General features: G+C 41.0%; 2 protein-coding genes across 2 annotated transcripts; both read left to right on the top strand.

Moving 5' to 3' along the window:
* Window positions 1-1,255: 1,255 nt before the first annotated feature.
* On the top strand, window positions 1,256-3,604 carry cga (glycoprotein hormones, alpha polypeptide). Its single transcript, XM_075448727.1, has 4 exons — window positions 1,256-1,363; window positions 1,447-1,558; window positions 1,824-2,008; window positions 3,305-3,604. Exons 1-4 carry the CDS (start codon window positions 1,361-1,363, stop codon window positions 3,389-3,391), a joined length of 387 nt encoding a protein of 128 aa, XP_075304842.1. The 5' UTR covers window positions 1,256-1,360; the 3' UTR covers window positions 3,392-3,604.
* Window positions 3,605-3,696: 92 nt separating this feature from the next.
* znf292a (zinc finger protein 292a) lies at window positions 3,697-15,502 on the top strand. The gene is made up of 8 exons (XM_075448726.1): window positions 3,697-4,291; window positions 5,991-6,145; window positions 6,893-6,971; window positions 7,218-7,353; window positions 7,472-7,674; window positions 8,566-8,702; window positions 9,045-9,186; window positions 9,395-15,502. Exons 1-8 carry the CDS (start codon window positions 4,142-4,144, stop codon window positions 15,485-15,487), a joined length of 7,095 nt encoding a protein of 2,364 aa, XP_075304841.1. The 5' UTR covers window positions 3,697-4,141; the 3' UTR covers window positions 15,488-15,502.
* The last annotated feature ends 19 nt before the right edge of the window (window positions 15,503-15,521 follow it).

The raw sequence follows: 15,521 nt of genomic DNA, 5'->3' as shown, positions 1-15,521 counted from the left end.
TCTTACAGACGGTACCTTTACCTGGCAGTGAAATAAAATGCAAACAATCTGACCAGAACCCGACTTTTACATTACCTGTAAACATGTTAGTTGGACTGAACTTGTACAAAGTCAAACTTCTCAACACCAGACCCAGATAATATGGTTGGAAGTCAAACCACTCTTGCATGAAAAAGAATCACAGGGGATGGAGTCCATCATTAGCATAAACAGTATGATGTAGCTGTATATCAATACTGTAGAATTCTGCTTCTCTGTCAGGTGGCTAAATGTGTCAGAAGTTGTGACTGAGAAAACCCTGATGCAAACCCTGACACTATTCAAGTCATTTCAAGACAACATTTTTGGGTATGCTATTTAATTAACAGCTTTTTTCTTATTTAGGCCCATGTATCCAGTATAAAACAGGTCAGTTAAAATGCCATGATGATACAACATTCGCATGCTTTTAATTCATTTTTCTCAGAACAAGTAACTTTAAGCATTTAAAGAGAATAGTTTTTTCAAATGTAAGTGCTTAACTTTAATTTGCATATCACTCCATTCAGATTCATTGATTGAATTTCACAAATAATCTAGAAAATGCAGTAGAGGAAGTTTATCTTACCATCCATTCTCCATCCCCACTTTATCCTGCACGTTTTTAGAGTGAGGATGGACGCTCCAGCCGAGATCAAGTCTTGTTATGATGTAAAAGCAGTGACCACCATCTATGATTTCAGCAATTCAACTGAAAACATCTGAATTTTTGTACTTTTGAATTGTCAAGCCAGGTAAAAACATGACAAAAATGTGTTTTTCTTGGATCTACTACTGTTAACTTGAGAAAAATATTGAAGAATGACAAAAAAAGCTCCTTGAAAACTAAATTTATTTAATGTTATTATTTTAGCATTTTTTTCTTATTTAACAATTTCAACTCACTTTAAAAACAGAAATAAACAAATATAATTGACAGTTTCAAATGGTCCCTTTGCAGTAGGCCAAATGCTGAGGAAAAACCCTGATTTATTTCGATTCCATCCATGTGACCTGACATATGGCAGCAACTCTTAGTTACCAAGGAACAGAAATCTAGGGATTAAATGTGATGTCCATATTCAGGATGGTATAAGTATATTTTGAGTTTCCATGATTTGTTTTTGTCATTTTGGGCTTTAAAGGGATTAAGCCCCTCTTAATCCCTAAGGTTCACTAAGGAACCAGTGCATCACTGAGATAATTGATAAGAGAGGCAGGTTTCACCTAATCCAGGAAGTTGCTGGGAACACTCGTATAAATTTAGATGAATTGAAGTAGACCTCCACAGTATAAAGCAGTCCTGTTAGGAGGCATAATTAAAGGGAAACTTTCTCGTAACATGGTAACACCTTGTTTTCATGATTAATTCTACTTTGCTTCTCCAGGTTGTTGACTGACTATTTTCCTTTGTCTCCATATTACTAGGTGTCTGCTACCACCAGGATGGGTTCAGTGAAATCAGCTGGAGTGTCTCTTCTTCTGTTGTCCTTTCTTCTTTACATAGCCGATTCATACCCCAACATTGACTCTTCAGACAGTAAGAAATTTCTATCAATTATAAAAATGCTACTGTGATGTTTTTACATTTACTATTGAGATAGTTAGTGTGCTGGGATTTAAAATAGATTTTTACAGATGCCTTGAACCAAAAGAAAGTAGTGTACAAACCAAAGATATACTGCAAAAGAAAAAAGAGCATCATCTTTTTGTATCTAGTTCTACTCAGAATTTAAATGTGACGGTATCACAAATCTCCCATGGTTCACGAGTTTTGATTCTGTCTTTTACACCACCTCCTCTAGTGGGCTGTGAGGAATGCAAACTGAGAAAGAACAGTTTATTTTCAAGGGACCGCCCAATTTACCAGTGTATGGGCTGCTGCTTCTCCAAAGCATATCCGACACCTCTCAAGACCATTAAGACGATGACCATCAAAAAGAACATCACTTCAGAGGCAACATGCTGTGTTGCAAAGCACAGCCATGAGGTACAGGTGGTGGTAGGGTCTCCTGATGTGTTCAATACCGTGTTAAATGTGGCCGGTTTTATAGGTATCTTATATCATTTCAAACAATTCAAATACAATTTTTTTTTGTCAGCAGTAGAGAGATGTGACCCAAGTATATGTACTAAAAGTACACTTTTAGGATCTAGCACTTGACATACTTTGACTGTGGTTGTACTCCACTTCTCAAGACGGTAATTATATCATATTACTTATTATCTATGGTTTCTTATCATAATAACACTGTTACTAAAGGTTTACTTTTCAAATAAAAAATTTAAGAAATTCACTGAAAATTAATATCAAGCTTTGCTTCCTGTTACAAAACAAGCAATAAGTTGAGTTTCATTGTTTCAAATTGAATAAGAAATTAATATTTCCATGAAACATGCCACTTTATTTAATCTTTTGACAAGTGAATCAAGTACTCTGTCAATTATGTCAGTTTTAATGGACATTGGATATTTTTTGTGAGCATGAATATTTGCCTTTAAACAAGGGTTAGGGGCAGGTAGGGTTATATAATTAGAGATTTTCCACCAGTTTAAATTACATCAGTGAATATAAAGTCAAGGTAAATACTTTTGTCATTTTAATGATGAATGAGCCATTGTGAAAACCAATCTCACAAGACATTCTGATAGAGGATAATGTTTACACATAACACTACATAGCTTGATAGTGACAGGCTTATGAGACATCTCAAACAGTTTAAAATCTGCATTAAAATGACACATGTTCATTGCAGCTGTTGTTTCAGTCTTGAACACTGTAGTGTGTAGCTTTGAAGTACATATTTCCATATTTTTTTTATCAATATGATCTTAACATGTTTAAATCTTTTTAGTAAAATGCTAGTTAATTTTTTTACTGGCATTTACCTTTTGAACGTGTCGTGTTGCCATTCATTTTATTGTTTTTTTACAGTTTGATATATAAATCAAACTGCCCTTTGACTTAGATTTATTTTTTGTACTTTATGTATAAATGTGAAATCAACAAAGGACAAAGACATATTATTGGAATCTAAACTAAGTTACAGACATGAGTCATTTTACTTCTAATACTTTGTTTGCATTCAAATGAGGCTTCTTGAGCATTTTTGCCCAAATTTGCTTTTGTGGTTAATTTCTAATTCAAAATCGGTTTCAGTTTAGTTTGCACTCCGTTCATCTCTTGTTTCAGAGCGAAAAGGTACTGTACATGTACTGTAAATCAGTGTGTCATCCACTCTGTTAATAAATCCTCTTTCTTCCTACTCATCTGCTCCTTTTTCAGATAAGAATAAATGACATTACGCTGAGAAACCACACAGACTGCCACTGCAGCACGTGCTATTATCATAAGATATCACAGGAGCCTTGAGACCATTCTGCAGCTCTCAGCATGGCAACACATTGTCTTTCTTTCAACATGTGGACGCTCTTCTATGTTTTAAAAATGTATAATCTTGGCATTGCCAGATAGTATTTCTATTGTGATTCTGTTCCTGTGATGTGTAATACGCTTAACTTTTTGCAATTATAAATGTAATTGATTAACTGTGGATTTAAAATCAATTAAAACCTTGCAAAAATATTCTCATTTATTTCTTAAGGGTGACACAAAAACCTTTCCATGCAATGACTGTCGCATGTGAACATGCTGGAGTGTTTCTGAGCAAGTCACTCTGTATTAGGGTTGCTGTGAAGCTGACCAAAATGAAGCAGAGGGATAAATGTGGGGGGGGGGCAAGAAAGATACGTTTCTAAGCATTGGAATCAAAGGCCTTGATTCAAATGTTGTGAGTGCAAGTCAGATTTGTGTTCACCTTGGAGTGTGTTTGGCTGACAGGATGGTCCCTGCTTGGAGGTCATAGCTTACCTGAAATATCTTGTGAACCACACTGTGTTCAGAGAAACTCTAACCAATCAGTCAAAGATTAGCTGGTGTTCAAATAAAAGACGAGCAGCCTGTGTGCAGAGTGTGATTATGTATTGGTCATTTATGATCTGTTGACATCAGGGGGATGTATGCAGAGCACACATTGTGCTCTCCCTTCCCCCCTGCGTGCGCGTGCGTGTGCTAGTCTGGCAGCGTAACATCTGTGCGTACGCGGTCGTGATTGTTGTGAAGATGGCGGAGGGAGAGACAGAGAAGGAATATGATACACGGAAAGCTATCGAGGAGCTCCGAGAGCGGTTCCAGGGTTTGACCACGGCTTTGAAAGAGAGTTCGCAGTCTTCGCTGGAAGCCTCCTTGCATTTCTGCCAGGAGTTTTGCCAGGTTAGCCCGTTGTCCCGCTGCTCATCCCGGGCAGCCTGCAGCCCCTCTGGTTTCCTGGCCGAGGATGCGCGTCTACGTTTGCTACAACAATGTAGCTAAGTCGCTAGCAGCCTAGCTAGCTGCCTGGTATTCGAGACGTGGAAAAAAACTCCTCAGGAGTTTTCGGCCATTCTCTCAATGATGTTTGCCTTCGGCACGTAGTTATTGGCAAAGTCTGACTATTTGCGCGGCTTGAAGTCGCCTTAGTGTCCGCCTACTGTGCAAGTATTACTCGTATTTTCCAGGCCAGATAGCTAATAGCAGATGAATGTTGCTAGCTGGTATGCAGGGTCCCCCTGTCCTGTGCAGTGGTCATGCTGTGCAAAAAATGGATAGCAGCGTTAGCGAGATTTTCCTCGGCGAATGCATTGATGTGCACTGAATTATACACTGGTAGTAACTGTTTAAAATGTCACACGAACGCTATAACGGTATATCTCGAAGCTTGATGAAATTTTAGCATGATGTAAAATTGTCTACTTTTGTGAAGGTGTTTCATTGAACGGAAAGAGCAGTGATTTTTTTTTTTTTTTTTTTTTTTTTTTTTTCCTTCTTTTCTTTCTTCAGCGTGCTAGCCCGGGCCTTTTTGCACTAATTAACCCTGCTAATCACGTCGTCGTTGACGTTAATAAACGCATTGTAGACATCACCAGTGAAATGTGTGGAAGTGATGGCAGGGTAAAACCAAGCGATCTGCCGGCATCTGGCTGAGACTGTGATTTTGAAGGGGAAAGTGTGTCAGTGGTCACTGACTCCATTACATCCATCTCTTTAATTAGCCCAGGCTACGTCTCCATTTATCTGCGATGCATCCCAGGTTGTTGCTGAGAGGATTTAATTCGACTTTAAAGTTATTGGAGAGGAAAAAGGAAAAAAAAAAAAGAAAAGAAAAAAAGACCGTGCTTTGATCCAATGCATTTTGCAGTTTCAAACGAGCACAACCCATCATAGGACTGCCCTCATATACCATTGAGGCACCAGGTTAAATCTTACAACTTTTTTTCTTTTACACTTGATTCTTTGCCATTGTCATCAAAATATTTTGTTTTTTATCAGCAAAGCTAAATTTCGATAAAGTGACAACGTGGTGGATATTTAGTTTAGATGTAATTACACCCGTAGGACCAGTTTGACACTTTGTAGTAGAAGGAACATCTAATAGTATAACACAGTGGTAAGCAAACAATTGTAATTTGATAATTTGGCATTATTGACGTTCATTTGGCGTTTTTTTTTTTTTTTAGATCAGATGTTTAAAACATGTTCTTCTCAAAGGCACATCGCAGTCTCAGAATCGGGTGGATCATCCTAACTTAGAATAACTTAGTTATTTAAGTCATTTACGATAACATAAATGCAAAAATGTGACATTTGAGAGGCTCAAATCCAAGAACATGTAAATTGTTCTGCCTTTCTGTTGATTTATTACACAAGTTATTAGCTGTTAAAACAAAATGATTGAAGATGAATTAACAAATATTATTATTATTAAAAAAAAAAAAAAACTTTATTTTTATTTTGCATAGCCGTGTTAAAAGCACCTTATTTGTTCTCGGATGGGCAGATTCAGCTCAAACATTTTCTTCCTCTGCAGCATCGTTAGTCGCGGGCTTCTTTTAATCCCGGTATTAGTGTGTGATTATTTTCTTTTTTTCTTTAGGTCCTTGTGGAACATGCTGGTCGTTGGAAAACTGACGAGGATCCACTGCCTTTGCTGGAGGTTTACACTGTGGCCATCCTCAGCTTCGCTAAAGCCGCCTCCTGTCTCTCCTCCGAATGTGAAAATGTGCCACTCCTACTTGAAAAGTTAGCATTGTGAGTAAAAACTGGCACATATGTCTGTCGAGAAAAAAAAGAAAGGAAGAACGGCCAAATCCCGTTCTGTTTTCTTAACTTTCATGGGCTCATTTTTTGCTTTTAGTTTTTTGTTACTCTGACCTTTAACGAGCAATATTTAACGATGACATAAATTTGACGGTACATTTGTTTTATGAGCGAATCAATGACATTTTGGTTATATGCAGATAGCGTGCTATTTGATAAAAAGAAAAGAAAACAGAAAAACCAAATAAAATGTAGACATGGAAAGGTTGTTTATATGTCGTGCAAACCGTCTACGAGAGCCACTCAGTTATTTGCACACCGTGCTCTTACTGGACAGCATCAGTCAGGTTGTAATGCACAATAGAAATGTTTGGACCTCATACTGTGATGAAGTCTGCAAAATCAGCAATGTGATTTAGCTATCAATCATGTATACAGACTTAGTTAGTTCTGGACAGAAGACTTTTTTTAACTGGGTCCATTAGAAATAAAAAGAGAGAGAGAGAGAAAAAGACCGCTCACACCTCCACAGATGGATTTGTTTCATTTTCCTAGCTTCTGGCATGTAGCTTCCTTTTTTCTGTGCACCTTCCGTTATTTTTCCTACAATGCTACACTGACTTTACAGCAGGACGCTCTGTGATTACTTATTCTTGTATGGTTATTCGTATTTGGTAGAATGTAGGCACATCCTTGACCTAAATTTGGCTTTAACAAATGACTGTGTTGGATTCACAGGAGCTGTGCGGAGCTGCTGCTCTCACTGCCCCAGCATGTCCCTGGTGCCTTATGGGAGGAGTTTCAGTCCTCCATGAAGGTCAGCATCCCCCGGGCTATTAGATTTTTACTGAGGCTTATCTTTCCAACAATAAGCAATGAAAAGTTGTTAAAAAAGCATTTGGTGTAGCTCTGCGTTTAAGAAGCAAATTACGTGGGTTGAATGTTGGTTACATTGCTAAAAACAAGTACCTCGGACTCGTGACTGTGTCACTTTTTCAGCTTTTGCTTCACCAAACCTTTTAGCAATTTTGGTTTTTACATATTTATTGGTGTTCTGCTACAGTTGGCACACAGCCTTTTGCAAGAAAGTGGAAGCACACAGCTCCGACTGCTCTCGGTTCTGGCACAGCAGGATGGCGTCTGGGCCAACACGACATTAAGCAGCATCCTGTCCAATCAAATTCCTCAAACTGAACAAGGTTAGTGTTCACTTTTTGACATCTGTATACGTTTGGAGATGCACCACCTTTAGTTTTATCACTTTATAAAGTAACTGTTGCAGTCTCTCACCTTTTTGTTCCTTCTTTTGTTCCTTAGTCCACGAGTATCTTGAATCGGAGGGTCCTACACTTGTCAACATGCGAATAAAGCACCTTATCAAAGTGGACAGTGTCGATAAAGCTGCTGTCCTAGCGAAGATGTGCTCAGAATATCCGGGATATGAAGGAAAAGGGAACTTCAAACAGACCTACTTGCTTTGCATCTGCGTGACAAAAAGTCAGGAGCAGCTGATGGAAGAGGTAAGAAACAAGTCCAAGTATACACAGTATTCATTCACAGAGATCATGAAATATTGCAGCAAAGAAGACGCCCTCTTTGTGCGACAGTTGCTCACTTTGCAGAATCTCATATAGATCACCATTTTTCACTCTGCCAACTTTTCCTTACACGCGTAATGATTGGGTTGTATGACTTCCGAACCTACCAGCTCAGTCACATCAACTTAAGATGCAACTCTGACCCTCCACCGCCATCCCTGTATCTTACAAACAGAATTACAATGAGCATTGAAGATGCCTTTCGACATTTATCATTACAATTTTGGGAATGGCGCACCAGGCACTTTTATATTGTTTTTTTGCTGGTTGCAGACCTCCATATTTTTCTTAGGGGCTTCGCACGCATTGTGTTAGAAATACAGGAAGAGCTACAAAGAAGAGTGCCCGAGAAGGTTTGTCTCTATGGAGATGGAGAAACCTGAGACATGCTCTGTGTTTTGAAGCAGACTTAGACGATAAAGGCTTTGGATATGTGTAAAAATAGCAATTACGCAGGGTGTAACAAGGCCGTAACTCATTAATTGAACTATGCTATGTTATATGCAAACAGGAATATGGATAACTGATTAGAAACTCACGCAAACACTGTAATAAAAGTACATGAATACATAGCCAATGAAAGGTCTCACGACAAGCATTTTTATACGACACTAGAACTAAAATGAATTATTGTGTTAGTCCGACCAAAGCCACACATTTGAAAAAAATATACGAACTCAAGCTTCTCAAAACCGGACTAGCACATCCAGATACTGCTGCTGGGGAACTTGTGGTTGAAACTATAACTGTAGCTCAACTGAACTGCACATGTAATCATAATGAGTACTATTTTTTTTTCTTTTTCTCTCATAGATTACATCAATAGACTGTAAAGATGCTCTTGAAATGATCTGCAACTTGGAGTCGGAAGGAGACGAGAAAGGAGCTCTCTGCATGTGTTCTGCCTTTCTCAAGCGACAGCTTCTCCAAGGAGACGTCTATTGTGCTTGGTAAGTGTTGCAGTCTGTTGCAGATGAAGACTTAAAAAAGACAAATAGAATTGCGTTTACTGGTGCACTACCACAGGATCATTTAGAATTTATTGTTGAAAAGTACCGCAGATACGTTCTGCATATTGTTTAAAAAGTCATATCTTTAGAGTATAAATAGGCCAAATGTGAGTGAACCAACGGTAATATATAAATGACCTATATTCTGGGATCCATGATCGTGTCGTGTGAGATGCTGTCTTTTTTTTTTAACGATGCAAAAGGTTTAGATTTGACATAATCTGTGTTTATGTGCTCTTTAATGCCAGAATCTTGAATAGTTGCATTTGCCAACTTTTCCAGGGAACTCACTTTGTTCTGGAGTAAACTGCTCATGCGGTTGGAGTCGTCGGCGGAATCATTTCTCAGCCACAGTAAAGAGATGGCTCTCCTCTGCAGAAGTGTGTGTCACATTCTGTTTCTCATCAAAGTAATCCAAAATGAGGTAAGAAAAACAACCTGTGTGTGATACACAACTGAGTTATTCCCACTCACACTAACAGTGACTTTTAGGATGCTGTATCTGATGACATAGCCGCAGCCCAGTTAGACCTAAATCTGTGTTTAGAGAGTACCTCAGGACTCAGGGGATCAGAATAAAATTCTTGGCATTTACTGTATCTTGTATACATTTATATTTTTTATTTCCTTAGGTTGGAGAGGTGGGACTTCCAGTGTGTGTAGAAATGTGCATTCAAGCCCTGAAAATGACCTCCACTGACCATAAAGACAGCAAGTCTACCATCTGCAAGACTATTTCCTGCCTCTTACCAACTGATCTAGAGGTTAAGCGAGCATGCCAGCTGACAGAGTTTCTCCTGCAGCCTACCGTTGACTCGTATTATGCTGTGGAGTCACTATACAACGAACCTGACCAAAAGCCTGAGGAGGACGGTAGTCTGCCTGTACCCAATTCTTTACGCTGCGAGTTACTGCTGGCCTTGAAGACACAGTGGCCTTTTGATCCAGAGTTCTGGGACTGGAAAACTCTGAAACGCAACTGCTTAGCTTTGATGGGTGAGGAGGCAGCTATTGTCTCATCAATTGATACACTCAATGACACAGATGAACAAGAAGTGGAAAGTGCACTTGGCAAACTCCCTGAATACAGAGATCTGGAGGATTTCCTGTTAACCACTACAAACGAACTCAATGAAATTACGGATGAAAAAGAAAAGAACAGAGAGGCTAAAAAACTTCGGGAGCAGGGTTTCGTGTCTGCTCGGTTCAGAAATTGGCGAGCCTACATGCAGTATTGTGTTTTGTGTGACAAGGAGTTCTTGGGTCACCGAATTGTTCGCCACGCTCAGAAACATTTCAAAGATGGAGTGTATCTTTGTCCAATTTGTGCGGACAGTTTTGAAACTCGAGAAGTTCTAGAACCTCATGTAGCATCACATGTAAAGCAGTCCTGCAAAGAGAGACTTGCTGCAATGAAAGCGGCAAGAAAAGTAACCAAACCGCTTCTGTCCCCTAAAAGCCCTTCAAAAATTTCAAAGGTTGCAGCCAAGACAAACATGAGTCCCGTTAAAGTTGATTCTCAAATGGGAGACCAAATGGCAACACCTGTGAGGATGGACCAAACTACATCTGACACACAGATTAGTCAAGACTGTTTCTGTCCTGTGAAAAACTGTTCGAAGGCATTCAAGTTTTTCCGTAATCTCATGGCTCACGTCAGATCTCACAAGGACGATGAGGAGGCCATGAGGTTTTTAGAAATACAAAAACAGAAAGTGGTGTGCCAGTACTGCAGAAGGCAGTTTGTTAATGTCAGACATCTTAATGACCATTTACAGATGCACTGTGGCAGCAAACCATATATCTGCATACAGCTGGATTGCAAGGCTAATTTTAATTCCAATTCTGAGCTTCTCATGCATAGAAAAACACACCCAGAATTTAAGGCCCAGTGCATGTTCCCAAACTGCGGCGAAGTTTTCAGTGAGGCTTATCTGTTGTATGATCATGAAGCTCAGCATTACCTTACCTACACCTGCCAAACAGACAATTGTGGCAAGATATTCTATTCACAGTCTGAATTTTTGTCTCACCAAGAGCACCATAATGCAAATAATGCAGTAAACAGTTTTAACATTGTGAATCAACTTCCCACTGTCACTGCAAAAGTAGGAGCACCACCTGAAAGCACCCCAAGCAAAGAAGAGACACCCTCTGCGGTTTTTAGCCCTGAAAGAATGGATACAGATGTTTATGTGAAGGAAGCATCAAAGGCAAATGCATCACCGTGCAGATCACCAGAGGTTGCTGAAGAGTGTATTCCCATGAAAGTGAAACACTCTATTGAAAACATGCTGAATTCAATGGCAGGTACTGGAATAAAAGAACCAGAGAAATGTTACACTCCACTGACAAACCCCACTCCAGCACCTGCCGATCCAAATATACCCCCAGAAGCACCACATGTGCACCATAATGTGACGGGGCAGGGTGGTATTCCTCCATTGTATCCTATTCCCAGTGTTACAAATCCTGTAGCAAGTCAACAGGAAAACCTGCACAGTGATGTACAAAGCACTGACTTTCAGAAAGTGATGCCACGGATAATTTCTCCGAGTCAAATCAAGACAGAGATACCTTGTTCGCTGCAGGAATATCCTTCCAGCACACCTGCTGTTCCTACGGGAAGTGAAGAGAACCTGCACAGTTGTCCATCTAATGACTGTTCAAGGGCATACAGCACAAACAAAAGTCTGTCGAGGCATGTGAAGAAGCAGCATCCTGAAATATTTGAAGATTGGAAATTGGCAAAGAAATACAACAAAGTGGCCAAAATTACAGCAAAAAAGGGGAGCAGGCCGCCAAATCAGCCAGGGATACTATGCAACAAACAAGGGATGCAGCAAATGGATTATCCAGGGGGATGCTCAACCTCACCATCCCAGTGTTATCCTGGATCAATGGAGCCCGTGCCTATTACTCCTATGGTCAATCCCACATTGTACCCATCCTGGGGGGGCCCTAACAATCCCAGTGTAATGGTGCAGTCAGACATGTCCCAGTCATGGTCTCCTTCTCCTATGAATAACTGCTATCCTGACACCTTTAACATGAACGATTACCACTCCCGCAGCTATCCTCACTGGCAAACAGACCCTTATCAAGCTCACCCTTCTGATAGAGATCCGTCAATGGCAGCTGCACATGGCCCCCCTATGCCACATCCTCCTTCAGATTCAAGTTTGATGTCTCAGTATGTGTCCAGCTCTCTAATGCTTGACAATGGAGGGCACATGCATAATGGAGGACATCAGTATGGACTTGTGCATCAGGATAATGCTGGTGACAATGTGGACGTGAGGAAAAGCAGTGTAAATATTACAGGACACTTGGATAATGGAAACAGTATCTCAACAATTGACAGCCTTCCTGATGGAAGTTACCACACTCCATATCCTCCAAGTGAAAACTCATGTCTTACTCAGTGCTCATCAGTGGATATGCCCATAAAATGTCTAAGCCCAGAGACTCAAGTTCCGTTAAAAGCTACAAATGAAATAGTTAAAACAGAGAACATGTCAGCTCCTGGTTATGAACAGATGGACAACTCTGTGGATGGCATGCTCAGTCCACACAGTGCCGTTCCCACTGATTTCCCTTATGAAGAGGACTGTACTAGTGCTGACTGTGAAACTAACCCCACAGATGAAAAGGGCAGTGACCCTGACACACAGAAAGCAAAGCGCAGCAGATTGAGCAAGCGCACCAAATGGCCGGCAATCATCAAAGATGGCAAAGTTATCTGCAGGAGGTGTTTCAGAGAGTTCACAAGCACCAAATCTCTTGGTGGTCATCTATCTAAACGCTCACAGTGCAGACCGCTAGATGAAATTGACCTTACAGCAGACCTGCCTACGTCATTTCTGGATTTCCTCAATGATCCTCATGTCCCTGATACTAACGGTGCAATGTTCAACATGCCAAATGGAGATTTCTCACAGGAATCTTGTAGCCTGACCACTTTGACCTCGCCTATGGTGTTGAAACAGGAGCCCCAGAATACAAATATTATGGACCATTCAAAGTCCTTCTCAGTTTCCTCTGAAAACCAGCAAGAGAAAGCAGCCGAGCTGGCTAATCCGCCCCTCACTGGACCTTATCAGGAGGATCATCTGATGGAAATGTCACATGCCTTTCAAAGGCTGGACTTGATTGAAGCGGCGCAAGAGAAGATGCGAAGGTCTATGTCCTTAGAGAAAAATATCAGTCGTGAGACAACCTCTGACCTGGAAAAAGCTAAAATACAGAGTAAAAGTGATGATAAGCCCCCTGAAAAGGTACCTAAGCCTTTTAAATGTGACCAAGACGACTGCGAGTTCTCATTCATGACAAAGGAGGCGTTATTCAAGCACTTGAGTAAAATGCACGATTATTCTAATGAGATGATCGAAGAGCTCAAAAGAACCCCATCCAAACTGTCTCCTTACCCATGTCAGATTTGTCCTAAAACATTCACAAGAACGACAGGGTTGAGAATTCACTATGAAAAAGTCCACAGATTGTCAAAAGCAGAAATGCAAAAGTTAAAAATTAGTGCTCGAAATAGGCGTGCATTCAGACTTAACAAAGTCGTCACAGTTAACAGTTGTACAAGCTCCGAACCCAACACAAGTCGCACAGCACGATCTGAAACTGTATTACTTGCGATAAAACAAGAGCCGCTTGACATTGCAATCGCACCACAAACAAACAATGTGAAAAATCCAGAAGTGGCTGAAATCCCTTTCATAGATGCAGCAAAAGCAAACGCGACTCCCGAGGTGTTAACTGTAACACGACTGCCATCCCCTCAAACCTATTTGACTGAAAAGCCGCCTGGGGAGGTGGCACCAGGAGCCCCTGCAAAAACTCTGGAGCAACCTAAAGCGGCTGTCGCAAACAGGAGTCCCGACATGAAAGTGAAATCCGTTGTGAAAGAAATGCTGAGTCCTGTTGACAATGCAATGGTTCAGCAAGAACAATTGGATGTGTTTGAGAGTAATGCAAAGGAAGTAAAGACCCCCCCTGCGTCTGCCTCCTCCTCGCCAGAGAAACCCAGCAGCTCTAAAAGCACACCAACAAAGGAGGAGAAGAAAGACAAATTTCAGAAAAGGTTAAGCCTCAAGTTGTGCGACGCAGACAATGCTTACAGCCCGTATAGACCGTATCGCTGTGTTCATGAAGGGTGCTCTGCAGCGTTCACTATCCAGCACAACTTGATTCTCCATTACAGGGCCATGCATCAGGCATCGCTGCCTCCCAGCAAAGCTGAAACCGACACTGAAAAGACGACTGAAGACGACGAACAGGAAAGCAATGAGAGCATAGGAAAAGATAATGAAGTCAGATGTCAAGTGAAAAACTGTTCCAGGGTGTTCATGGGGATCACAAGGTTAGTACAACATTACCTTTTACTTCACAAGTTTACTCGTGATAAAGCCACCTCCATGATGGCCAGCATGACCATAGGGAGTTTTAACTGTGACCGGCCAGAGTGTGCTCTCCCCTTTGACTCTGTGGACAAGTACATCGAGCACATTAAGAATTACCATAAGGAAATCGCCATCTCCGAGAGCGGCTCGGTTGATCCCACCTTCAAGTGCGAGTATGAGGAATGCGACCGTGTGTACACTACAAAATCAAACCTCCTCCGCCACCTGATCAAAAAGCATAATTATATTTATGATCCCAAAGCAAGTGACGGAAGAAGGACTAAATCAATTGGTCTCTTCCCAGAGGTTAACAACGGGAAAGAGAATGTAGAAAACAAATTTAAAATGAAAAAGAAAAACACTAAAAAGAAAGAGGGCAAGTCCATTGAACACTGGACTAGTTTTGGCAAGCCTACACTAAAAACTCACGAAGAGGCATCAGCCATGTGCACCAAGAAGTCTGCTCTGCAGTACCCGTGTATGATCATAGGCTGCGATGCAGTGGAGCGGGCTGAAAGAAGTATATTTAAGCATTACACCACTCATGGCCTCACAGAAAGATGCATTGAAGATCAGAGGAGTCAATTCATTTTCTGCAAAAAATACTCTCGCTCCAGATTCAAGGATGCAGACAAATCGGAGGGCGCGTCGAGTTCTGAGGAGGAGACAGAGCCAGACGAAGGCGAAAAGCCTAGCGACCAGAAGACAGAGGAGACCATGGCGGATAAAATAAGCCAAGAGGACGGCAAGCTGTCCAATGATGATAGTGCAGAATCTCAAGCTTCCAATGGGACAGAAGGGGGAATTAAGAGAGGGCGTCCCAGAAAACCTGCACATCCCACACCAGCTTGTCCAGAGAGGATACAGACCCTCAGAAACCGCTCGACTGTTAACAGTTCAAGAGAGAACTCAAATCCTGGTACCCCTACAGCCCAAGAGCAACGTGACGACGGGGTTACGTCTGGGTCTTTCAAGCCTTTAGGACTTGAGGACTCCTTCCTTAAGTTCTTGGAAACCTCAGAGTCGACAAACTCTTCTAAACGTAAATTAAGTGAAAAATCATGTGCTGAAGTGCCGTCCAAAAGACAACAAACTCACAAACAGAAACCTACAGTGAAAACTAAAATGACTGAAGAAATTAGAGGCTGTGAGAATCTTATAGACTTCAGAAACCCCCTGAATCTCAAATCTGGCAGTAACGTTAAGATTGTCATGGATAAAACATTTTCAGACGGTGCAGATCTTTTGCTAAAGCAGCTACAAGACATGAGGCCCATAGTTATAATAAAAAGGTGGCTTTATAGCGGATCATAGCCCGACACCTTGTTTCCAACTCAATCTTACTCAG

The sequence above is a fragment of the Odontesthes bonariensis genome, chromosome 17 (assembly GCF_027942865.1).
Source record: "Odontesthes bonariensis isolate fOdoBon6 chromosome 17, fOdoBon6.hap1, whole genome shotgun sequence".
Lineage (NCBI taxonomy): Eukaryota > Metazoa > Chordata > Actinopteri > Atheriniformes > Atherinopsidae > Odontesthes > Odontesthes bonariensis.
This window is presented reverse-complemented; position numbering and strand designations above follow the sequence as displayed.

Excerpts from the sequence above, each read along its gene's own strand:
- cga (XM_075448727.1), top strand. Across the intron at positions 1,559-1,823 it reads CAACATTGACTCTTCAGACA|TGGGCTGTGAGGAATGCAAA; the intron begins GTAAGAAATTTC and ends CACCTCCTCTAG. Across the intron at positions 2,009-3,304 it reads TTGCAAAGCACAGCCATGAG|ATAAGAATAAATGACATTAC; the intron begins GTACAGGTGGTG and ends CTCCTTTTTCAG.
- znf292a (XM_075448726.1), top strand. The coding sequence starts at position 4,142 with ATGGCGGAGGGAGAGACAGAGAAGGAATATGATACACGGAAAGCTATC. Across the intron at positions 7,675-8,565 it reads AGGAGCAGCTGATGGAAGAG|ATTACATCAATAGACTGTAA; the intron begins GTAAGAAACAAG and ends TTTCTCTCATAG. Across the intron at positions 9,187-9,394 it reads TCAAAGTAATCCAAAATGAG|GTTGGAGAGGTGGGACTTCC; the intron begins GTAAGAAAAACA and ends TTATTTCCTTAG.